General features: G+C 43.2%; 1 protein-coding gene across 2 annotated transcripts in view; it reads right to left on the bottom strand.

Moving 5' to 3' along the window:
• The window catches only part of PAQR3 (progestin and adipoQ receptor family member 3), a 367,149-nt gene that overhangs the window by 218,378 nt on the left and 123,223 nt on the right, over positions 1-25,548 (bottom strand). For both annotated transcript variants that reach the window (XM_078676371.1, XM_078676370.1), the window contains exon 4: positions 4,075-4,230. In XM_078676371.1, coding sequence (XP_078532497.1) covers positions 4,075-4,230 — 156 coding nt within the window. The remainder of the gene's footprint in view (positions 1-4,074; positions 4,231-25,548) is intronic.

Here is a 25,548-nt window from a genome sequence, read left to right as displayed (position 1 = left end):
ACATGCATCGACTTGTTCCCTGAACAGCCAAAACAGTACATTTTGCTGTAAATAACTGTTAGACACATTGTTTTTAGTGTAAGCAAAAAGCATTATAAGTTATTTTAACATTATACATTTCTGAAAGCTGGCTGTGTCGTTCTCATTTTCTTTTCTGTCACGAAATAAAGAGCCAGTCAGATCAAGAACAAGGATAAGGGTTACCTACTGAAGTCCAATTCTGGGCAATCATGGCATTCTACTTTGGAGGAGAATGGCTAACAGCGAGCAATTCACTTTTTCTCTTCACGAATTAAGTGCTACACAAGTGAGACCAGTCCTTTGAAGCATGAACTGTTATGAAACCATTTGCTTGAACATTTCTTTGGAAATGCCATCTGTTGCATAAGTTAACATAAAAGCCACCTGTTGCACAAGGTAACATAAAAAAGTGAATCTAACAGATCTGACTGCACCAAACCAACACTGCAGTTACCCATACCAAAGTATGCAATAATTAATGAGCCATCAATAACACCAAATTTCAATCCACCAACAAAGCCAACACCTGCCCTATCGCAAATCAGGCTACAAGGCCTCTCTTCTTCTCGGTGTGATTTCATTAATCTACATGCTTCCACTTCTCCATCAACGTCTGATCTATGATGTTAAAGTCTACCGCTGCCACCTCACAAGTCATCTCAACATCTGCTTTGTCATTAAAAGCTAAACTGCTTAATATGTCTTTGACATCCGATTATTATGGAAAGTTCATGTCAATATCACCGGCTGAGAGACCATGAAAGTGGCCAAAACGCATTTTTTTAATGTTATATGAAGAAAGCTTTTTGGGACAGTTTGTATCTTTCTTACATTTTTCCTCGTTTATTCCTTTCTGCACCCACTGCAATAATCGATTATGAAATGGCTTGCTTAGTCACCTTTCATTTAGTACTGCGCATATAATCATTGAATATAATGGAAGTTTTCCTATGCATTTATCTTCACTATCATTCGGAGATGATGTAAATATTATGTTTCTTCTAGTATAGAGACCTTTCACTTCCTTATAAATGTGTTTTTTGCAAATAAGTAACAAGGGAATAATTGTGGTTTTCTCAAATGCACAATCATAGCATGATCTTTCACATTACAAATGTGTGATGGTGACAATCAAGTTGTGCAAATACATTCATGACAGTTAAATATCTTCGCGTGAGCATATAATAATTAAGAGTTACTACTACACAAAGGACCTGATTTAGTTATTGGCGGATACTCCGCCACAACAGTGGCAGATATCCTGACTGATGAAACATAAATCCCATAGGGTATAATGGATGTATATTTCGGCGGACGGGATATCCGTCACTGTTGTGGCAGACTAACCCGTTGGCAAAGATCTAAATCAGGCCCTTCGTTTCTAGAAGGTTAGTGACTGTGTCCCTCTGTCCTTGTTAATTTTCAGACGACAACATTACAAAACAATTCTGCAATGGCTGCCAGGGCACTTTTAAAAAAAAAATTGTTTTCACAATTTTTAACAAACTCTCTGGCTAAGCTGTGTTTGTGTTTTTTTCTAACAATGTTCAACAAGCTCATAGGCTAAACTTAGTTTAATATCTACTACAACAATTTTCAACAGGTTCGCTCACCTACATTATAAAACCTTACATAAATGATATAGGTTAATGAGGAGCCTCGCACCAGGGATATCGGACAAGAGAGGCACAACTTCAGCATCGACTCCAGATGAAGGTTGCTGTGTGGGTGGTGGCCTTCACAGGCGACTTGCAGGCTGTGTACTCATCCATGCCTTTTGCCCATCCAGACAAAATAGTAAGGACTCACTGGTCTGAAATACAGGTATGCAACGGCAAACCACCATTGAAACTCAAAATTGGGAAATTTATTTACCAATTTTCTAGAACTAGTATAGTACTTAAAAACAGCACAAAGAGATTGCGGACTCTAAAAATGTGATAACCATGTTAGAATTGTTTCTGTTTTTTTCCATTACTTATAAATTGCTTTGCTACATTGCTGTTTGATTTCTGTGTGGTTACAATTGATATAATATGCGCTAGGTATGTCTTTTAAAATAAACATTTTAAAGGAATATTCTGCCTCCTTGTGCTTTTTAGGTCGAGCCTAGCAGCACGCATGCGCTGCTCTGCGAGGCGTCATGTATCTCTTAACCCCTTCGACGCTCATGACGAGCTCAGCTCGTCATGGAGTTTCCATTCATTTCAATGGAAAATACATGGACTCCTTGAACATGCCATAGCATCCAAGTGGTTAAGTGGACATTAATCACACCCCTCGCTCTTCATTATTAACAAGCACGCTGATGGCATTGCCACTTTATTTGAAATATATATTTTTCGTTTTTCCTTATTAAAACTTAGTAGCTGCATTGGTACATTGAAACTATACACGCACGCTGAAGGCATTTACACTTCACTGCATTCAAACAAAGCCTATATGTTGTGTGGAAGAACGATAGATATCTTTATATCTATGCCTCGGCTTTCAGTTCTTAACCAGAACCAATTCAGTTCTCCTCAGTTACCCCTCCATCCTTGTCGCACCCTCTTCACTGACTAACCAAACAGCTTGCATGCTGGCAGCCTGTCTCTTTTCACCGAATGCGACAATTACAATATAAATACACAGCAACAAAATCACAAGCAAGCCCTGCAAATTATGCCGCATAAGAAGCAAAACACAAATCAAATGTGCATTTTTTCAAGCGCACATAATCCTATACCAAGCTCAAAGTTACAATAAAATGTACAGATACTGTCCTGTTAACAGCATGTCAAAAGAGTGCTGCATCTGGGATACATTACTTATCAGGTGTATGTTTTAAAGACTACTTCTCTGTTTACATTTGGGGGATGCTCCGAAAGCAAAGCAGGTATTTAATAACGCAACCACAAGCAAACTCTACACCATACAAATACAAAAATAATCACTAAGCCATCTTAATTTTGGTAATCAGCACACAGTTAAGGTGCATTAAAACAGTCTGCCCTTACCCACACTATTAGCACACAAACTGAATGCACACCATTTTGTCACCCTAACCTGCCGCATGTTTTTTTTAAAAACAATTCAGACAATGTGTGCATAAAAACTACTCATGTTTATTCAAACCTATTGAATTATGACATCATTAGCAGTTTGCATTGTGTATCTTCATACTACAAATGGGGGGGGGGGAGGGGCAGCACGCACACAAGCACGCCCTTCCACAATCACTCCATTTTATTTTTCCATTAAACTCTGAATAATTTATGTTTTGTTATGGTGGCGTTCCTTTTCTCTTTTAACTACCTGGCGGTCACCGTGCTGAAATGCTAATGGCCGACGGCAAATAGCTGTTAATTAACCCAAAACACATCTTCCCTGTAAAAGAAATCACATGGAAGACAAGGCACAAATAATCTGCATGTTCTGAAAACCTGTACTGTGGCCAACATTTCCCATCTTTCAAAACAGCACAAGCAGCAGCTGTTTTGAAGCACTCGTGCTTGTGCTGGCATCCGCCTTCCGGGAGCGAGCAGCGGCGGTGCGAGAGCCATATGTTTTCAATTAGCACGTGCTCCGCTGCTCGCTCCTGCAAGGTGGATGCCAGCACAAGCATGACTGTGCTTGAAAAGGAGCAGACCGATTTCAAAAGGTCATCTCCTAGAGCAGTGCATGTGCGCTGCCTAGGAGAGACCTAAAAAGTGAAGAGTGTCCCCAATATCTGGTGCAGTCATCCTTATCTGAAAGAATTTTACCAAGGTGTAGGAAAAATACGTTTTTGGGGAGCTCATGTGTGAATGCATCACAGACTTCAAAAAAGGAAAACATTTGCAGAGTTGTCTCAATTTTATTTCCACTGAAAGTATATCAAAACACAAGGGAACATTGCGTTCACATTAACACATTATATTTGCTGTTGTACTTGCATACTCACAAAAAAGCAATTTACTTCAAGCACCAACAAAATGCCCATTACCGACTTTACCCAAGAATGCGGATTCATTTTACAGTAATAAATTTTAAACAAAAAACACATATAAACGTTAACATCCAGACACTTACACTATTACAGTAGAACGCATAGAACACTCCTGATACATAGCAGCCCAGGATACCAATGGAAATTCCTGCATAATCCAACGCCATCCATCGACGGCTCGTCTTTTCTGAACGGTGACAGCAGAACAGATGGTATCCGGCTGAGCACAGCATACACACCTATAAATGTACCAAAATGAAATATCAGAACCCTCTCTCGGACTAAAAATTGTGTCCAAGACTACACAGCAGACATTGAAACAGAATTCAGGTAGCAAATAAAATGATCCCACTCATATCATCATAAACTTCAGAGACAGTTGAAAGTTACATTTTTACTAGGATTTGCAGCATGTTTGCCTTTAAGTATTCCAGAAGACTTTGAATAAGGCCACAGATACTTACTTTATCCTGCAAAAATGGCAGTCAATCTCAGATGATGTATCAAGACGAATAGTTTCTCTCAAGCCTACTAATAGCCTAAAATCTCAGACGGCAGAAAGCTATTGCCTCTTTTCTAGGGGTGATAAGGTGACTGGTTAATGGGTACGAAACAAAATGTTTACAGCTTGCACAAAATTATGCCCATTTGGGCACTCAGACTGTATGTTTTCATCATTATAACCACCAGGCTGCCATGCATGGGTCGAAGAATGGTGGGCATATCTGCGTCTTCCTCCACTCTGGTCAAGGGTGTAACATTTATTACAAACAATTTCTCTTATTTGGTAAATCACAGAATTTTAAAAAACATCTCTACTAGTACAACAACAACAAAAACTGCTCACCTCATCTCAGTTAGAACCAGATGGGTCGCAAAAGCTAGTTGATCTAAAAACTAGGCCATGGTTCTCAGACGTTTGGGAGCACTGTCCTAGATAACCTCTTATCTGTCAAGCACATTCTGTGTAAGAACTCCTACTATTTCATTTTCAAACTTTTAAACCTCATACTCCTAGAAATTTTAGGCATGTATCTTAGCACTGATGACCAGTCGCCCATGGACAGTTCCATCCCCATGTCACGTGACCATTTTTATTTGAGGTGCAATAAGTCAGTCTTGAGTACATCAATAAAAGTTGTATTCCTCCCATTGCCCATGCCAAGTAACAATTGCAATGTACTACACTGCAGTTCAGTGGTAACGTTCCTCTCCAGTGTAACTGTAGGGTTATGGCCAACTTGCCAAACTACAAGAAATGTCCCTTAGCAACCTCATGGACCTGTGTCTAATCCAGGATGCTTATGGATATGCAAGAGTTTTAGAGGTCACCCAAATTTGGGAAACTGTGGGTATCCCATCAATTAAAGCCCTCACCTCTTTTATTGTTCAACATTGCAATCAAGATCCCTGGAGCATATACAATCCAAGGGCTTCTCCTTTGTAAGTACCGCTTCAAGCCCTATTTAGTTACATGTCGATCTGCGTGTCACCAGTATGTCCATTATCTTTTTTTAAGAAGTTATGTTGACATAAGGTGCACCTCCAATGACAATGGTTAAGCAAACCACTTAGCCACCCATTACAATGGTGCTGAGTAATAATCAAAGTCAGTTTGGTAACCCCAGTGTCCCTTCTGAGTTGGGAAGCCTAAGATTATGCAGTGCCGCTCTCTGCTTATTTTATTTAATTGCAGAGTTTTATATAGCGCTGGCTAGACCCGGAGGTATCAGAGAGCACTTGGATCAGTGAGTTACATGTTACAACATGACATCAGTTACAGGAGCCAAGTATAAACATAGGATAAAAACAGTGATTACATAATAACAAGAGTTATTAGCGCATAGCATAGCCAAGACACGTCTAATGAGGAATGGAAGGTAGAGGGGAAAAGGTAAAAAGGGGGTGAGGAAAGTAGATAGTGTCAGGCAGACCGGCAAGGGGAAAGTACTTAAAGGGGACAGAACCGAAAACGCGAGATGGAGAACCCAAGGGAGCCGACAGCAGTGCCACAAAATGACGAGCTATAAAAAATCCATCCAAAAACCATAAAGGTAGCAGACTCTTCGCCTTGACGAAGGGATGGAAAGGGGAGGCAGTCACAGAATCACAGAGGGAGGGGGCGGAGGAGGGCAGGAAACATAGCGGGGAGAACGAAGAAAACCTATGTCCAATGTCCGACGGGGTAGATGACGGCTGAGGGGGTGAACCATAGCCAAACTCCTCTATAGCTGCCTAAACAGCTCCACCGGGCATCGGCCATGTTGCTTGTGCTCCGCGGTAAGTACAACATTCATGGTTTCAGCCCGGGGGGCATCGTCATAGTTACATCGGCAGCATCAGTCCCGGTGTTACTGGGAAGCGCCGTCCGCCTCACCCTCCAGCTCACCCTCACCTCATTTCGGCCCTGTGCTTGTGCATCAGCCCATTTCCTCACAACCGTGACCTTTATTAGGTGGGTATTGCAGCAGGGCAATCCTGAGTGCGTAAAATAGGCATTCCATCATCATGTAGTTAATCCCGCCCGGCAGGTGCACACCAGCGCCGACACTGCCATGTTCGTGAGGCAGCCCCTCCTTGCAGTCAACGGGGGGGCCATATACCTACACAAGGCGGCACTGGCGGGGACTAGCCTGGCACTGGTGAACCACGTTTGCGTCCGGTTCCTTCTCCTCATCGATGCCGTCGCAGCGGGCTCTCTTCTCTTCTGTATTTGGCAAGTTGTACTAGTGGCGAGAGAGGGGGCCCCCACAGGCAGGGGCGCGACAGCTTGCGCAACGCTGTCAGCCTGCTACTCCTTATCGCATCAGCCTCTCTCCCACTGATGTCGCCATCTTAGGACACCCTGCGGCCGCGCTCGGCCCCTTCCTTCTGCCAGCCCCATCGCGGGGGAGCATCTTCAAGTATTTTGACCCAGACTCACTATAAGGCAGGAGAGGTGGGTCTCCGCATACAGGAGCGCCGCAGCTCCAGTGACGCTGCCAGCCCGTTATTTTTCTTCTCGGCTTCCTCTCTCCGCAGGTGCCGCCATCTTGTTTCTCCGCCCAGGTTCAGCCAGCGCAGTCAAAAAGCACTGGTTCTGGCGCGATCGTCACTCCTCCATGCACTAACACAGCCACCATAAGGGCGTCCCAAGGCTGACAGTCATGACACGAGCCAGCAGCCCTCGCTCCCAGGGCAGCAGCTCTCCTGAGCGTTCCGAGCAGACACAGGGCCACTATCTGTCTAAGCCCCAACAACGGGTCAAACCTCGGGGAAGGAAGACAGGCAAGGGCGCAAACAACTCCTCTGTGAGGCCAATGTGCCTCAGAAGTCGGATGGCGGAGGGCATATATGGATTTGCACCGATGGTGAGTCCAGCCCTCAGGAGCTCAGAGGAGCACTCCTGTACGGTCGGCCATCTTGGATCCTAAAAAATGCATAGTGTTGACAAGATTTATGCCATTTCAGATGTTGCCGTGATGTTATCAATGATGGCAGAAACAGGTCGTGATTGATGTAATATGTGATGTAATTAGCACTGCATGGGGAGGACGTGAGTTACAGTTACCGTACGGCATGAGTTATAGTTACTTGAGATAAATATAACTGATGAATTTCGGTATGTTTAAACTGACGGTTCCACATAACTTTATAGTCAGTTTAACCTTTCTTTTTTTACTAAATTTCCTTCTTTTTTTACGTAACTCAAATATAATTACAATTCTATTGCAGACTGGAGGAGAAGGATTATGCTCATATTTTCACACTTCTATTAAACAGCAACCTCAAAACCAACAGAAAACCAATCCTCCCATGAACCCTTGTGAAAAGGGAATAAATAATGTTAACCAATCATAGTCTCCCTTCGTGTATAAAGTTCATCAGCACTTTCTACACCTTCTCTTTCTTCACTGCTCCAGCAGCCGTGAAATGCTTTGTTTTTTCCTCATTTCACTGGGGTGTTATACGGATTTCATGTGATGCTTACTGTGTTGTATCCTCTAACTTTGTTTTTCAAGCCATCCACAGGATCGCAGCTCTCTTCACACGGCCTTTAATCCTTGAAATTCAGGGCCATGCGTGCGCACGTTGGTGAGAGCCGGCCACTAGAGGGCGCTTACTCACCATGGAGATTCTGCTCTGAGTCCGCAGCGGCCCCACGATACAATCCCTTCATGGCGGGAGAGCCGACGAGAGAGAGGGTCCTCTTAGGTCTGCATTTGAAGGGTTTCTCCTTCGTTTCTGTTGTAGTGCGGGGACGGCTACGCTCATTTCAGCGGGTCTGTATTTTTGTTTCGGGGCTAGGCTGTGACCCTTTTAAACTCAGGTTATTTGATCTGGAAGTGATAGCCAGAGTCACTTAAATGTGCTCGGTCACTTAGCACCATACTGGAATTTTAAAATGCAGGTATCTGAGAGTGCCTATTTGGAAGGGCAGTCAACCTCCTTTCTGTCCCTGGATGATGAATTTTGTGAGGCTCTGGATGCCTCTATACGCCATGTTGTGACTTCAGCCCTAGCACTCCTTGAGAGAAAGATTAATGAGTCGGCGCAGTCTTCTAGACCATGGTGCCCATCTTCGGACGAGGTATCCCAACCCCGGTTGAGCCTTGAGCCCTGAGCCCCGGTCAGGGGAACTTGGTGGCGGACATGTTAGATCCAGAAGATTTGGTGCACCCCTGGTCCTCTATGTGGTCCCCGAACGAGAAAGTGGCATCCTCTGTGGTGGGGCATCTACAGAGTCTCCTGGACAAGGAGGTTAAGGCCCACTAGAGAGGCGGAATACCTTCTGCCAGCCCTGGAGAGCAAGGTGGCTATGATCCCTGAAATCGATGCACGCATGGCAACGTTCTTGGCCAAATATACAAGGTGTCCTAAGAAGGGCATAGACCACTTATGGAAGTCATGTCCAGATAAGTTGTTGGATGTTACAGGACCCCTTACTAAAATCATAGACATGGCCAAGGAGGAAAAACAGTCCAAGTCCCTCAAACCCCCAGAGATCCTATTCGGCTGGGTCCAAAGGGCAGTTATATTCTTAGGCAACGTAAATTGTGCGTTGTCAATGGTGAGGCATCTCTTCTAATCAAGGACGACCCAATATTGGAAGACTTAGCAACTTTGTAACCTGGCCACAAAGCCCAAGGAGGATTGTTTGATGACCCGTTCACCAGGGAGTTAGGCAAATCTGTTGCCACTTTCACCTCTCTCAACAAAGCACAGGTCTGTATCAAAAGTATTTTCCCCTCCAAGGTTTTCATTGGGGCCGGTCATGGTAGGGGGAGCTTGACTGGCCGCTTTATCTCCAACGCCCCCCAGACAGGCCAAGAACAGTGGTAGGACCAATCCAAATATGGAGAGTTTTTTCTCTCATCTAGACACTTCCAGAGGAACCATCGAGCCAGAGGAGGTGGTTGTGGTCACGTCCAAGGTTCTTCCCAAGGTGAGAACTTTCCTTTCTTCCCAACTAAGAGTTGGAGAGTGATTGTCTCTGTTCCTAGACAACTGGCAGGCTCTGACAGCCGATGTGTGGGTTCTTCAGACAGGCCAAGATTCTCATATGGAGTTCATAAGGACTCCTTCCCAACTGTCCAGACCGCAACCTCTATTGTAATCCCAAGAGCAATCCATCCTCATCAATCAGGAGGTTAAACGACCTTTAGGGCGCGGCTGCTAGTGCGCATACCATTACTTTGCAAGCGTTACTACGATTGCGATGTTTTACGCGTACCATTAGTAAGCAAGTTGTTACATCGCAAGCGTTGTTACAATGCATGTGTTGTAATGGTATGCGCTATCCACATCGTTGTGTGGAAGGGGCTTCCATTTCCAAACAACGACGTGCAGATCAGAGGTCGCTGGAAGCTGCAGGAAGCCGGAGAAGAGAGGAACAACTGAGGAGAGAGAGGTAAGTGTAGTTTTTTGGGGTCGTGCAGGGGTAGTCTTTCAGGTTGTAGGGTTGTGTTCGAGTAGTGTAGAGTAGTGCATTTGAGTTTAGGGTAGTGTTGGGTTCGTGAAGGGTAGTGTTGGGGAGTAGTGATGTGGTGTTTGTGTAGTGTAGGGTAGTGTTTTAGGAATTAGGGTAGTGTTGGGGGTCATGCAGGGTAGTGTTTCAGTGTAGGGATCGGACTGGGGGTAGGGGCCAAGTCGTGCTAGGGGTAGTGTTTTAGGGTTTGGGGTAGTGTTGTGGCGTTAGTGTGGTGTAGGGTAGTGTTTTAGGGTTTAGGGTAGTGTCGGGGTTGTGCAGGGTAGTGTTTGGGTGTAGGGACAGCTCTGGAGGTTGGGGGAGGTTTGTGCAGGGGGGTAGTGTTTTAAGGTTAAGAGTAGTGTTGTGTTGTTTGTGTAGTGTAGGGTATTGTTTTAGGGTTTAGGGTAGTGTCATGCAGGTAGTGTTGTAGTGTAGGGAGCGGACTGGGGGAAAGGTGAGAGTCGTGCAGGGGTAGTGTTTTAGGGTTTAGGGTAGTGGTGTGGTGTTTGTGTAGTGTAGGGTAGAGTTTTAGGGTTTAGGGTAGTGTCGGGGGGTCGTGAAGTGTAGTGTTAGAGTGTAGGGTCCGGGAAGCGGAAGGTCGTGTAGAGTGTAGTGTATTAGGGTTTAGGGTAGTGTAGTGGTGTTTAATTAGTGTAGGGTAGTGTAAGCATGATTTTAGTGCGGCTTTTAATTAGCATAAACCATAGTACATTTATAACCATTTGCGTTATCAATGCATGCGCAGTTCAAACTTGCGAAGTAATGGTTTATGCTAAGTAAAAACATCGCACTAAAATCATGCGTAGTAATGATATGCGAAGTATCGACATACATTCATCAGGAGATCTCAGAACTGTTGAAGAAAGAGCCAATTTGCTCCTACACTATAGACAACAATTGGTTCTGTCGGGTAGGCAACAATTTCTTTGTAGTTTTTACATTTAGAAAGGTGATTGAAATACAAATGACAGATGAACACACACAAAGAAAGACAGAGTGTATATTATTCTCAGAATGAGTGAAATGTTACTGTATGTTTTTCCAATTACTCATACAACGGGTCAGAAATTACCACAACAAAACAAAGTGAACAAGGGACTGTGCGGTAATTCAATCGATAAAAACGGCGCATGTGAGCATGGTTATACTTTATGTACCCAGGTTCTGAGGGATACTGGGTTACAAATGCAGTCCGCGACACCTAATGTAAGTGTCGACTCTCAGGTCACAGCCAAAAGAAACGTAATCAACGTTTTAAATCAAAATAATTCAGAAAGTGTAAATCACTCAATGGTATCCTTGATAATTGCACTGATTTATTCCATGTTATTATTCACATGTTTTGAAAATTCATAGCATCATGATAGATTTGATCCAAGTATCATGTCCAGATACAATAATACTTCAGTTCATCTTAAATCGATCACATCACCCAATGCATTTCGGACAACAGTCCTTCATCAGGGGAAATCTATAAACGATACAAATATGCACTGTATAAGAAATGCTGAAGTGTCTACATTGCGCATTCATAAACCTAACGCTCAACATTCATGACGGAATGGAACAGAACAAGGGTGCCAAGAAAATCAACAAAAATGTGAAAAAAGTGCCACATTGCGGTCAAGGGCTAATCGTGTCTGTGAACGTGCGAGTCCTTGAATATTCAACGGAAAGTATCCCACATACCAAAAGGATTGTGCTGTCTTTCGTATCATTCACAAGATTATCGAACGCTAAATAGCCACGGTGCATTTATGAGAGGTGCAGTAAATTAGTGTCCAAAACATGAAACTTCAACCATCCAAGAAAAACTTACTCGATCTTTCAGCATAAAGTGACCCAGTGACTTAGTCCATCCATCGCTATGTCTAAGCGTTTGCAGGTGTCGCGTGTGAGTGAAAAAGGATCAGGAAACGTGTGTATAGAAAGCGGACCCGGTGCGTGGCGGCCATTTTGGAGTGGTGTATAACGCGTGAAAGTAAAGGCGAGGTGTATGACATGTGGAGGTAGAAAATGGTACAAAAAGTAGATAGAATACATCAATTATAGCAGTGAACAATGCAAATACACCAACAATGTCGTAAAAACAGTGAAAAAATGATATAACAAATAACAAAAATTCAGAATGAGAATGTGATCATTTCAGAGTACATCATAGATAACAAGAAAATTCCATCCGATCATTTAACCCAAAAGGTTTGAAAGATTGCAAAAACTTAATCCAATGGTTTTCACGCTGTAACAGAAAGTTGTTATTGTCTCTACCCTCACACTTTGCCACCACTTCAACAGCAGCAAATCTGAGTTGACTTATATTATGTCTGTGTTCTTTGAAATGTATTGCCAGGTTAGATTTTACATTTTCAGTTCGTATGTTGCTTTTATGTTCATTGATTCTCGTTTTCAATTTACGTGACGTTTTGCCAGTATAGATCAAGCTACATGGGCATTTGATGATGTAGATAGCGTTCTCAGTGTCGCAAGTGGCATTGAGTCTCAAATTTATGTTGGTACCTTTCATTGGATGTTTCAAAATTGGTCCTTTCATTAAGTTATTGCAATTTTTGCAATTGAGACATGGTTGGTTACCTTTGAACACAGTGGAAGTAATTGATTTGGGTCTGGTTATGATTTCTTTCAGATTATTCCCTCTTGTGTAGGCAAAAAGTGGTTGGCCTTGAAAGATCTGTTTGAAATCAGGCTCCATGTTGATGATAGACCAATGTCTCAGTATAGATGCTTTGTAAGCTTTAGAAACTACAGAGTACTTGGAAACGACCACTGGTCTTTTCATAGTGTCCTTGTGTTTAATCTGGAGTGCCTCCTCACGACTCAATGTGTCACAACCTTCCTTTGCGTTTTGCAAGATCAATTGCGGATAGCCCCTCTCTTCAAAACGATTGATCATACTGATAGCTTGATCCTCAAATTCCGTGACATTGGATACGATACGTTTCACACGAAGAAGTTGAGAGTATGGCAAATGATTCTTCAAAGCTGTTTGATGAAAGGATCTGTAATGCAAGGTGTTGTTTTTATCTGTCGTTTTCCTGTATAAATTAGTTTCCAGGTGATTACTGACTCGGCTGATTTTAACATCCAAAAAAGTAATGGATTCCTGACTGAACTCATACGTGAATTGAATCCGATCATTGATAAGGTTCAATTGTGTTAAAGCTGTCTGTAGAGAGTCTTGGTCCCCCTGCCATAGAACGAAAATGTCATCAATATATCTCAAGAAAATCCTGGCATGTGTTATCCAAGTGATGTGGTTCAAGATATGATTTTCCTCAAAGTACTTCATGAATGCATTCGCATAGACAGGTGCGGCACAGTTGCCCATAGAGGTACCGGACAACTGTATGTAATATTGATTTTCCCATGAAAAGTAGCTTTGGTACAATGTGAAATGCATCAATTGCATGATGAAAATTTGAAATGGGAGATCTAAATCAGAATGCACAAGAATATTCTCGATGGCTTCCATACCGAGATCATGCGGTATGCTGGTGTACAAGGATTTGACATCTATAGAGCACAGCCAAATAGAATCTTGTTCTGAAAAGGAAATGCAACGTATTTTGTGCAAAAAGTCTGTGGTGTCTCTGACATAAGTACGCGATGATTGAATAAAAGGTTGTAGATATCTATCTATTAGCTTGCCTGTAGCTTCATGTATACTGCCCCGTGTGGAGGCAATAGGTCTGAAAGGAGGTTGTGTCAAACTCTTATGTACTTTAGGCAGCATATATATGCTGGGAGTTCTGGGATTATTTGGAGTCAAGAATTTTACAGTCTTCTGGTTGATGATTCCATTTTCACAAGCTGCAGATAGAATGTTCAATAGTACTTCAGTGAATTGACCAGTTGGATTGTGTTGTATGACACTGTATGTGTTTGTGTCAGAAAGATGTTCTTTGACTTGTGAGCGATAAAAATCTGTATCCATGAGAACTAAAGCTCCTCCTTTATCTGCGGATTGATAGGTAATCTCCGCCTTTGTTGCTAGGTTTTTAAGAGTAGCGTATTCTCTATTGGTCATGTTGGTGTGTTACTTATTGCGTTTGTAGTTGAAACCTGCAATATCATTTTTCACCAAATTTTCAAAAATGTCGAAAGACTTGTGGCTAATGGGTGCCATGAAAGTGCTTCTGGTACGTAAACCTTGACGATCAACAGTGGTTGGTGTAATATTTTCAAAAAAGTGTCTCAAGCGCAGATTGCGCATAAACTTGAACAAGCTTATCTCCAACTCCAACTCGTTGGTGTGACTGGGGGGAACAAATGAGGTGCCCTTTTGTAACACTGATTTTTCTTGCTCTGTGAGAGTATAAGATGAAATGTTTATCACTAGGTTACTTTCTTCTTTGGTTTTTCCGTTCCCTTTTTGAGTGCAGAGCTCCTGGTGTCTCGATCTGTCTCCCTTTCCTTTTCTTTTTCTTTTGATTTGACTCCTCCGGGGTCGTCTCTTACTCCTGAACCTTCCTCTAAACAAGCATTTACAATGCAATGGTTTCGCCTTTGAAAAAGTTTGAGCTATTGGCATTGCTCACACACAGAGCCCCACACACAAATACACACACAGAGCCGGACACACACACACAGAGCCAGACACACACACACACACACACAGAGCCAGACACACACACAGAGCCAGACACACACACAGAGAGCCAGACACACACACACAGAGCCAGACACACACACACACACACACACAGTCAGACACACACACACACACACACAGAGTCAGACACACACACACACACACAGAGTCAGACGCACACACATACAGAGTCAGACACACACACACACACACACACACACACAGAGTCAATGAACCTCAAACCTAGATTCCTCTAAAACACACATTTCCAATTTGTTATGCAAGCATTGCTATGGTACTTTTTTTCCTAAATTGATAAACATTTGCTGCAGATGTTTGCGCGGATAATGCCATGGCGGTCGTTTCCCCCTTGAAAGCACCCTGAAAGCGGTTATGAAAGGGTACGCATCTGGTGTGTGGCGGAGATGGCGCGGAGACAGGTGGCCGCACGGGCGCTGCAGGGTGTGTACACGCGTCCAATGCAAATTTCAGACATTGGCTACTAATAACACTCAACAGCATGCGGCTGTGAATTAGATCAGGCGCTATGACGACATTCATTGCATATTAAGTAGGGGTGGGGTGGAGAGTTGCAAGAGAAATATGAACAAAACTTGAAGATTAAATTCCTTATTACGGAATGCATCTGTTATGACTAGATTGAAAAGTCCACAGCAAAAGCATTTTTGTTTCAATTATAACAGTTTCATGTACAGTACACACCAAACTTTTCCAAAAAAGGTCATTTACAATTGGCTCGTCCTAGAAAGGTTTACAAGTAATGGGTAAAGAAAAAAGGTTATAGGCATTGCCTAATTTACTTTCACCATTTTAAGTAGCACATGAAAGTTTTAGCCAAAGCTACAAATAAACCAAAGAAAAGGAGAAAAACTGTCTCCACAAAACAACACCAAAACTTGGCATGACAGGAGAGGTCAGGTTTTATGTATAGTTTTAATGATTTAATTTACACCAGTTCAAAGAATGTCAAAAAATTTCCAGATGAGGCTAAACAAGCACTACAAAGACATTCTACATTCTATAACTGAAAGGGCCTCTTCAGTTACTGCGGAGTTTAGGCACTCAAGACATCAACAAGCACTCTGTCACGCATCCTTGCAATCATACATCCATCCCGACACCTACTTACTGGTCGACAATAAAACAGATACCTTGTTGAGTTTGCGTAAATTATTATTTCAATAACAACCATAAATCATACATAAATCATGAAAACAAATAAAAGAGACAACATTATATAAATAATGTACTAGTGTTGTTTAATCACACTGGACATACAGCGTTTCTAGCATCAATTGTTATTAGAAAAGCAGTAAGTGCCCAGGAGAAGAGGGGAATAGGGAAAGCTGTGTGATTCAAGTGAGGTTTAAAAGGGTATAAGGAAAGGAAATGTAGTGACAATCACAGATTCATATGTATATTACAGACTGGCTTTTTCTTCGGCCAATAGATTCATAACATATGCTCTATAAATGATCATCTAGCCATTGTTCAGACAAAAGACCACAGTGGACTAATCACTGTTGGTTATATTGGCAGAGTGTAGTGTCTCGACGTTTCGACCCCGTGCCTATGTAGGTTCTTCAATCCCTTACGTGGGGGTCTTCATCAGGACTGGGGTGAAAGGAGGAGGGGCACCATAAAAGGCCCTATAGAAAGGGCATGTTCAGCAAAAAGAAGGGCGCGTAGGCTCCAGGTGAGTAAAAGAGCGAAATACCAGCTTTTCTCTCCCTCTCCCTGATATTCCAGAAATACCCCATGCCCTCCCACGCTAATACCCGCAGTCTATTTTTACCAGAAGATGTGTGGGGGGAGGTGGCGCCAGAAACCGGTGCCACGAGCATCCCTCGCACATTTGGAAGGAACTCATGCCATCACATCGACCAGAAACACTACAACAGTCACCTGGCCCTTCATCAAAACGAAACCTCGTGCAAATACTTTTTTTCTGTTTTGCTCAAACTCGCAACGGACTGTGGGAAAGGTTGCATTTTTTTTCATCACTTTTGAACTTCCGAGTGAAAATTGTGACTTCTGTAACAATTATCCTTGTTTATTGTTAATAAAATGGTTCAGCATAACATATCCTCTTCTCCCCCAGCTTTCCCTTCACTGCACAGGGGCCCTCACATGTATTCGCCTCAAAGCAGGTGGGTAATGTACTTCTGAACAATGTGATTGTGCATACAAAAGCTCAACAATAAGAGACTTGCTGAGAGAATCTCTAAATGCATTTTTCAGTTTGGTTAGCTTGGATTAGAGTGAAACTTTTGTTTTGCAGCCTATATTGTCCTGCAATGCAGCAATAAACGTTGCTCGTAAGAAGTTTAATAAGAATTATTTGTAAAATTAGTAAAGGTTAAAAAAAAAAAATAATAATAAAAAAATCAGGAGCTATGCACATCTTCCCTGGAGGAGAGGAGAGACGGTGGTCTTTGCACACCGTTCATTTTTAGCATCAATACCCCTAAAAAGTTAATTCCAGTCAGAAACCCCTTTAGTGAAATCAGCCCGCAGGGCTGGCCAGCACAAAACACAGCAGCGGTTGTTTACAGATATTTAGTATTCTTCGGTACAACTTTTAAAAGGAAGTAATGAGTTTTGTGAGATTTTTTGCTTGGTTGGTGAGATACATATTATGATAAATATATGTGAAGCTAACAAGCGCTGCCCCCGAGGGCTGCCCAGTTTGCTTCTGTCAGCAATACTGCAGCCTGCCAAGAGCAGATCCCAATAAGTATTGTTTCTGAAAGACGAAATCTGTGAATCATAAAAACAAATTTAGAGAACACTTTTGCAGTAAATTAATTTTCAGAGAGTTAATTTGGGCGAATAGCTACTCTAATATTTTTGTTGATGGGACAGAGGTCCTGGGGAGAGTGAGGCCAGAGGTGTCTAGAATTCGGAAAGTCACCCTACAAAAGTCTCTAGAGTTCGGTGGCATCCTTTAGCGTTCTCTGGCCTCGGGGTGAAGTGCCAATGACCTCAGATATGTTTCCAACTTGAGGAGGAAGGAGAGAAGTCACACGGGAGCCTCTCGGCCACCAAACCCTCTGTGATGTCATCATGGCTATGCTAAGAGTCTAAGGCTTTGTGGAAGTTTTTAACCAGTTCCCAGCGCTCAGTGCAGTCTATTTAGGGGTGATTTATCGGTTAAGGGGCAGATTTAGGTAGGACTGTGGACAGACTGGAGAGCTCTGCATACCTAAAGTGATTGGCATCTGTGGCAGTGCCCAGGTCAGCGCGGAGACTCCATTTCTCACCTTGCAGGTACATCAGCTATCACTGGCTCCCAGTTCCCGGGGCCTGGCTGCACCCCGCATTTGACACCCCGCTGCCGCGGCTGCTGGCGGGACGCAGGCCACTCGGTTATTAGTTTCACGCACTTGGTAACCTTAGTCTCGGGTTACCAGGGCGATTTCTGCTGTCAATTTAGTCTAACTATTTTTGAATGCATATAATTTGTTCCAGCTCTTCCCCCTTCTCAGCGGGGCAAGTGGTGTCTGCCACAGCGCGTTGCTGCACGTGGCTTCGATTACAGCTCGCCGTGGCCTGGCGAGCCCTCACCCACGCCCGGGACTGCTGTCGGAGCGGGCGGGGAGGGGGGGGGGCAGGGCCCGTAAATCTGCCACCCTACCTCCGAGTAGTATGGTTCGACTCCGCCCCTTCCTCTGCTGTGCTACCTGGTAATCAAGTGCACTCTGCAGGGAAAGGAATAACACAGAAGCAGGGGAGAGCTACGCGCCGTGCCCGAGGGCACACGCCTCCTCTGCGGCGTGGTACCCATTGGCAATGCCCTGCTGTCTCGATGTTCTGGTGGAGCAGCCTGCCTCCGCTTCACTGCAGTCCTCATCCGAGGGAGGGGGGCGGGAAAGACACGGAAGCGGGAGGGGGGGGAGGGGGGGAGCACACGGTCCGGGGTGGGGGGTGGGAAAGACACGGACGGCGGGGGGGCGTATAGCGGCTTCTTAATCCTGCTCAGAAAGAATGGAGCTATAGGAGAGCTGCCAATTTAGCACTTATTAGGTCCCCAATCTTATTATCAACGGTGAGATGGCTAGTGGAAAGAAAGATGCAGACAGATTCATGCACGCTAAAACATTGTAGTACTTCATAACACTACAAAAATAAAATCAGAAAAGGACTGACCTCGGCAATTATTTCCCCAACTTTAAGACAAAAACCTGGCAAATTAGACAGAAACACTGTCATATTCTAGACCACGGAAAAGGTGGTATTAAAAGCATACAATACAAATTGTGTTATGAGCAACCAGACGCCTGTGAATGTGTCGGACTGCGCACCCCTTACTCAGTGACCACGGGCATTCTTGTCATGACAATTACTTAGACTGTCCCTTGTCTGGAGGCAGTAACTCTACTAACTCTAGTAGAGCACCAGCAAGCGCCCCTACAATGGGGATTCATCTTAAATGGTTTCAGCCAGGGGTTCGCAACACTCGCTGATAAGCTGCAAAGTTTGGTTTTGGAATGTCGCACAAGATCACACGGGGGAAGCCACACATAGGTACTGGCTGATGCCAAAATGGCAGTCCTACATATCTCAACAAGAAGGAGTCCCTGTACTTCTGACTACGTTTTGGGCACACCCATTGTAGAGGGGGGGTCAGTCTCTTTAACTGCACCCATGCTGGATGGGCGCTGCACGGGCACAAATGCCTGCCGAGGTTGAAGCCACGCCCTTAGTGAGTGATGAGGAAGAAGGACACGCAGGAAGTTTGGTCAATTATGCATACTATAGACCATTTGTTTTAGAATTCATCCCAGTTTTATCTATAACTTGGTTTAATGCTTTTCATGCTATCGCCCCTGGCAGGTGGAAGGCTAAGTCAGCCCCGCCGTGGTGGGCACCTAGCACCTGGATTCACACTGATTTTTGCAGTGGATCCTCGACCACTGACCTCTCATAGTGTTTGCGAATAATCCAATTAGTGTTTCTAATAAAACACCCCTAATAAAGCTGAGCCAGCTTGTAAAAAGTAACTGTGATTAGTTGCACCTGTCCACGAGGGATTCCATTCAGCTTAAAGCGGTTCTTGGCAAAGGGGCCCACATCTTGCGTGCAGCGCCCGCTCACATCGTAAAAGGCGTCAGATTCGTGGGTCAAAAGCTTAATGTCCGTGCTAGATAAACGATCACGGCTATTATTGCTTTACCTTTATGACCCCCGGGTCTGCGCTGGGCCCGAATAGGTCGAGTCACACAGATGGTCCCCGTATGTGAGGCCACGCCGCCTTCAGGTATGGTCACATTCTCTGTGCCCCGATTGGTGGCCTCGGTGGGCGTCGGCCCCACAGTGGTGCTCTGGGGTGCAGGGGCTGCCTCCTCTTGATGGCGCTGTCTGCCCAGGATGAAGGGGGCGCATCAGTATGGCGGACCTTGTTTGTCCCTGAAGGCAGTTTTTAAATGAATGACGGAAAGGGTGCCGTCATTCTTCTGCAGCCATTGAATGCCAGGGTTGTGCTCCTTAGCAGTGATTAATAAATCCTGGCACCTTTAAGTGCCTAGAAGTATTCGTCCTCCGCTGCAGACACGGAAGCGGGGGGGGGGGGGGGGGGGGAAGACACGGACGGCGGGGGGGCGGGAAAGACACGGAGGGGGGGGGGAACGAACACTCACCTGGACTTCTTCCGGCGGCCGTGGTCGGCATAATGACGAAAACAAACACCCCAAGGGAAAAAAACGAAACTCCGCCCACCGCCGCGATGATGTCATCGCAGAGGCGGAGAGGGAAAAAATCGCGGGAACGCCCCCGAATCTGGTCCGGCCTTGACGGACAGATCTCTGTTCCAATGGCTAGCCTCCATTTATGGAGCTAGCCAATGGAACAGAGGGCGGAAGAGGGCGTATTCAAGTGTCCTTACTGTGAAGACTACAGATTTCTCTGGAGGCGGAGCTAAAAGCTCCGTGCTCCAGCGAAACCTAAAAAGGAACCGCAGTGAGATTCAATGGGTCAGCACTTGTAGAAGGTTGCTGTGAACTGATGTTCCTGATGTTCGTGCGTGTCTCGCCTTCAGAAGAGGATGTCTCAGTATCAGTGTTGGTCTTGTGTGGTTTGTTCTGGCGCCTCCTGGCATAGACCTCAGCCCAGGAGTACACCTCACCCAACTTGTAATCAATAGTTTCTCGTTGATACTTGCTTATCTTGCGTTCATTGATTTCACGTGTATGTTTGTCAAGTTGTATTGTGATGTCTTCCAATATCTTGGACCATTCATCCTTGGACAGCATGTCAGATAGCTCTTGTTTAATCTGATCAATGTCTTTGTTCAAATCCTCTAAAGCTCTGGAGAGCTCATCCACAATTAATAGTATCAAGTCAAGCGAGCATTTATTGAGGATGGCGTACCATCTGTCTACAAATTTGGAGCTGTTTCTGCATAGCAGTGGTTTCAGTGGGATTCGGAGACCCCTTGGAATGCGTTGCGCTCGATGATAGCGTATCAAAGTACTGGCATGGAGCCTTTGACTAATTTCTTTTTTAGTGAGGTATAACAACTGTTTCAAGCAACTTTCTTTATTTCTTGTGGTGGTGGTGTGAGTAGGCACTTCAGGAATCAGAGCATAAATCTTGTCTATATCATCCGCATTAAATGCAAATGTATCAGCTTTTAAGTCTGTAAATGCTGCAATGTCATCAAAAGCCATATTGTATATTGGGGGTGCAGTAACCGCAGGTCAGGGTTATTGAAGAATATCCAAAAATGTATAGGGATTATGCACACCGCTTATAAACAAACTGTATGATTTGTGGCGTGCATCTGAGATATCACTCCCCGACAAAGGTGTGGAAATCCAAATGCAGTCCGCGACACCTAATGTAAGTGTCGACTCTCAGGTCACAGCCAAAAGAAACGTAATCAACGTTTTAAATCAAAATAATTCAGAAAGTGTAAATCACTCAATGGTATCCTTGATAATTGCACTGATTTATTCCATGTTATTATTCACATGTTTTGAAAATTCATAGCATCATGATAGATTTGATCCAAGTATCATATGCATTTCGGACGACAGTCCTTCATCAGGGGAAATCTATAAACGATACAAATATGCACTGTATAAGAAATGCTGAAGTGTCTACATTGCGCATTCATAAGCCTAACGCTCAACATTCATGACGGAATGGAACAGAACAAGGGTGCCAAGAAAATCAACAAAAATGTGAAAAAAGTGCCACATTGCGGTCAAGGGCTAATCGTGTCTGTGAACGTGTGAGTCCTTGAATATTCAACGGAAAGTATCCCACATACCAAAAGGATGGGCTGTCTTTCGTATCATCCACAAGATTGTCGAACGCTAAATAGCCATGGTGCATTTATGAGAGGTGCAGTAAATTAGTGTCCAAAACATAAAACTTAAACCATCCAAGAAAAACTTACTCGATCTTTCAGCATAAAGTGACCCAGTGACTTCGTTCATCCATCGCTACGTCTAAGCGTTTGCAGGTGTCACGTGTGAGTGAAAAAGGATCAGGAAACGTGTGTATAGAAAGCGGACCCGGTGCGTGGCGGCCATTTTGGAGTGGTGTATAACGCGTGAAAGTAAAGGCGAGGTGTATGACATGTGGAGGTTGAAAATGGTACAAAAAGTAGATAGAATACATCAATTACAGCTGTGAACAATGTAAATACACCAACAATGTCGTAAAAACAGTGAAAAAATGATATAACAAATAACAAAAATTCAGAATGAGAATGTGATCATTTCAGAGTACATCATAGATAACAAGAAAATTCCATCCGATCATTTAACCCAAAAGGTTTGAAAGATTGCAAAAACTTAAAACAATGGTTTTTACGCTGTAACAGAAAGTTGTTATTGTCTCTACCCTCACACTTTGCCACCACTTCAACAGCAGCAAATCTGAGTTGACTTATATTATGTCTGTGTTCTTTGAAATGTATTGCCAGGTTAGATTTTACATTTTCAGTTCGTATGTTGCTTTTATGTTCATTGATTCTCGTTTTCAATTTTCGAAAATTTGGTGAAAAATGATATTGCAGGTTTCAACTACAAACGCAATAAGAAACACACCAACATGACCAATAGAGAATACGCTACTCTTAAAAACCTAGCAACAAAGGCGGAGATTACCTATCAATCCGCAGATAAAGGAGGAGCTTTAGTTCTCATGGATACAGATTTTTATCGCTCACAAGTCAAAGAACATCTTTCTGACACAAACACATACAGTGTCATACAACACAATCCAACTGGTCAATTCACTGAAGTACTATTGAACATTCTATCTGCAGCTTGTGAAAATGGAATCATCAACCAGAAGACTGTTAAATTCTTGACTCCAAATAATCCCAGAACTCCCAGCATAAATATGCTGCCTAAAGTACATTAGAGTTTGACACAACCTCCTTTCAGACCTATTGTCTCCACACGGGGCAGTATACATGAAGCTACAGGCAAGCTAATAGATAGATATCTACAACCTTTTATTCAATCATCGCGTACTTATGTCAGAGACACCACAGACTTTTTGCACAAAATACGAGACATTTCCTTTTCAGAACAAGATTATATTTGGCTGTGCTCTATAGATGTCAAATCCTTGTACACCAGCATACCGCATGATCTCAGTATGGAAGCCATCGAGAATATTCTTGTGCATTCTGATTTAGATCTCCCATTTCAAATTTTCATCATGCAATTGATGCATTTCACATTGTACCAAAGCTACTTTTCATGGGAAAATCAATATTACATACAGTTGTCCGGTACCTCTATGGGCAACTGTGCCGCACCTGTCTATGCGAATGCATTCATGAAGTACTTTGAGGAAAATCATATCTTGAACCACATCACTTGGATAACACATGCCAGGATTTTCTTGAGATATATTGATGACATTTTCGTTCTATGGCAGGGGGACCAAGACTCTCTACAGACAGCTTTAACACAATTGAACCTTATCAATGATCGGATTCAATTCACGTATGAGTTCAGTCAGGAATCCATTACTTTTTTCGATGTAAAAATCAGCCGAGTCAGTAATCACCTGGAAACTAATTTATACAGGAAAACGACAGATAAAAACAACACCTTGCATTACAGATCCTTTCATCAAACAGCTTTGAAGAATCATTTGCCATACTCTCAACTTCTTCGTGTGAAACGTATCGTATCCAATGTCACGGAATTTGAGGATCAAGCTATCAGTATGATCAATCGTTTTGAAGAGAGGGGCTATCCGCAATTGATCTTGCAAAACGCAAAGGAACGTTGTGACACATTGAGTCGTGAGGAGGCACTCCAGATTAAACACAAGGACACTATGAAAAGACCAGTGGTCGTTTCCAAGTACTCTGTAGTTTCTAAAGCTTACAAAGCATCTATACTGAGACATTGGTCCATCATCAACATGGAGCCTGATTTCAAACAGATCTTTCAAGGCCAACCACTTTTTGCCTACACAAGAGGGAATAATCTGAAAGAAATCATAACCAGACCCAAATCAATTACTTCCACTGTGTTCAAAGGTAACCAACCATGTCTCAATTGCAAAAATTGCAATAACTTAATGAAAGGACCAATTTTGAAACATCCAATGAAAGGTACCAACATAAATTTGAGACTCAATGCCACTTGCGACACTGAGAACGCTATCTACATCATCAAATGCCCATATGGCTTGATCTATACTGGCAAAACGTCACGTAAATTGAAAACGAGAATCAATGAACATAAAAGCAACATACGAACTGAAAATGTAAAATCTAACCTGGCAATACATTTCAAAGAACACAGACATAATATAAGTCAACTCAGATTTGCTGCTGTTGAAGTGGTGGCAAAGTGTGAGGGTAGAGACAATAACAACTTTATGTTACAGCGTGAAAACCATTGGATTAAGTTTTTGCAATCTTTCAAACCTTTTGGGTTAAATGATCGGATGGAATTTTCTTGTTATCTATGATGTACTCTGAAATGATCACATTCTCATTCTGAATTTTTGTTATTTGTTATATCATTTTTTCACTGTTTTTACGACATTGTTGGTGTATTTACATTGTTCACAGCTGTAATTGATGTATTCTATCTACTTTTTGTACCATTTTCAACCTCCACATGTCATACACCTCGCCTTTACTTTCACGCGTTATACACCACTCCAAAATGGCCGCCACGCACCGGGTCCGCTTTCTATACACACGTTTCCTGATCCTTTTTCACTCACACGCGACACCTGCAAACGCTTAGACGTAGCGATGGATGAACGAAGTCACTGGGTCACTTTATGCTGAAAGATCGAGTAAGTTTTTCTTGGATGGTTGAAGTTTTATGTTTTGGACACTAATTTACTGCACCTCTCATAAATGCACCGTGGCTATTTAGCGTTCGACAATCTTGTGGATGATACAAAAGACAGCACAATCCTTTTGGTATGTGGGATACTTTCCGTTGAATATTCAAGGACTCACACGTTCACAGACACGATTAGCCCTTGACCGCAATGTGGCACTTTTTTCACATTTTTGTTGATTTTCTTGGCACCCTTGTTCTGTTCCATTCCGTCATGAATGTTGAGCGTTAGGCTTATGAATGCGCAATGTAGACACTTCAGCATTTCTTATACAGTGCATATTTGTATCGTTTATAGATTTCCCCTGATGAAGGACTGTCGTCCGAAATGCATTGGGTGATGTGATCGATTTAAGATGAACTGAAGTATTATTGTATCTGGACATGATACTTGGATCAAATCTATCATGATGCTATGAATTTTCAAAACATGTGAATAATAACATGGAATAAATCAGTGCAATTATCAAGGATACCATTGAGTGATTTACACTTTCTGAATTATTTTGATTTAAAACGTTGATTACGTTTCTTTTGGCTGTGACCTGAGAGTCGACACTTACATTAGGTGTCGCGGACTGCATTTGGATTTCCACACCTTTGTTGGGGAGTGATATCTCAGGTGCACGCCACAAATCAT

The sequence above is a fragment of the Lissotriton helveticus genome, chromosome 2_1, assembly GCF_964261635.1.
Source record: "Lissotriton helveticus chromosome 2_1, aLisHel1.1, whole genome shotgun sequence".
Taxonomy (NCBI): Eukaryota; Metazoa; Chordata; class Amphibia; order Caudata; family Salamandridae; genus Lissotriton; species Lissotriton helveticus.
Note: the sequence above shows the minus strand (reverse complement) of the source record. Positions and strands in the feature narration are given on the sequence as shown.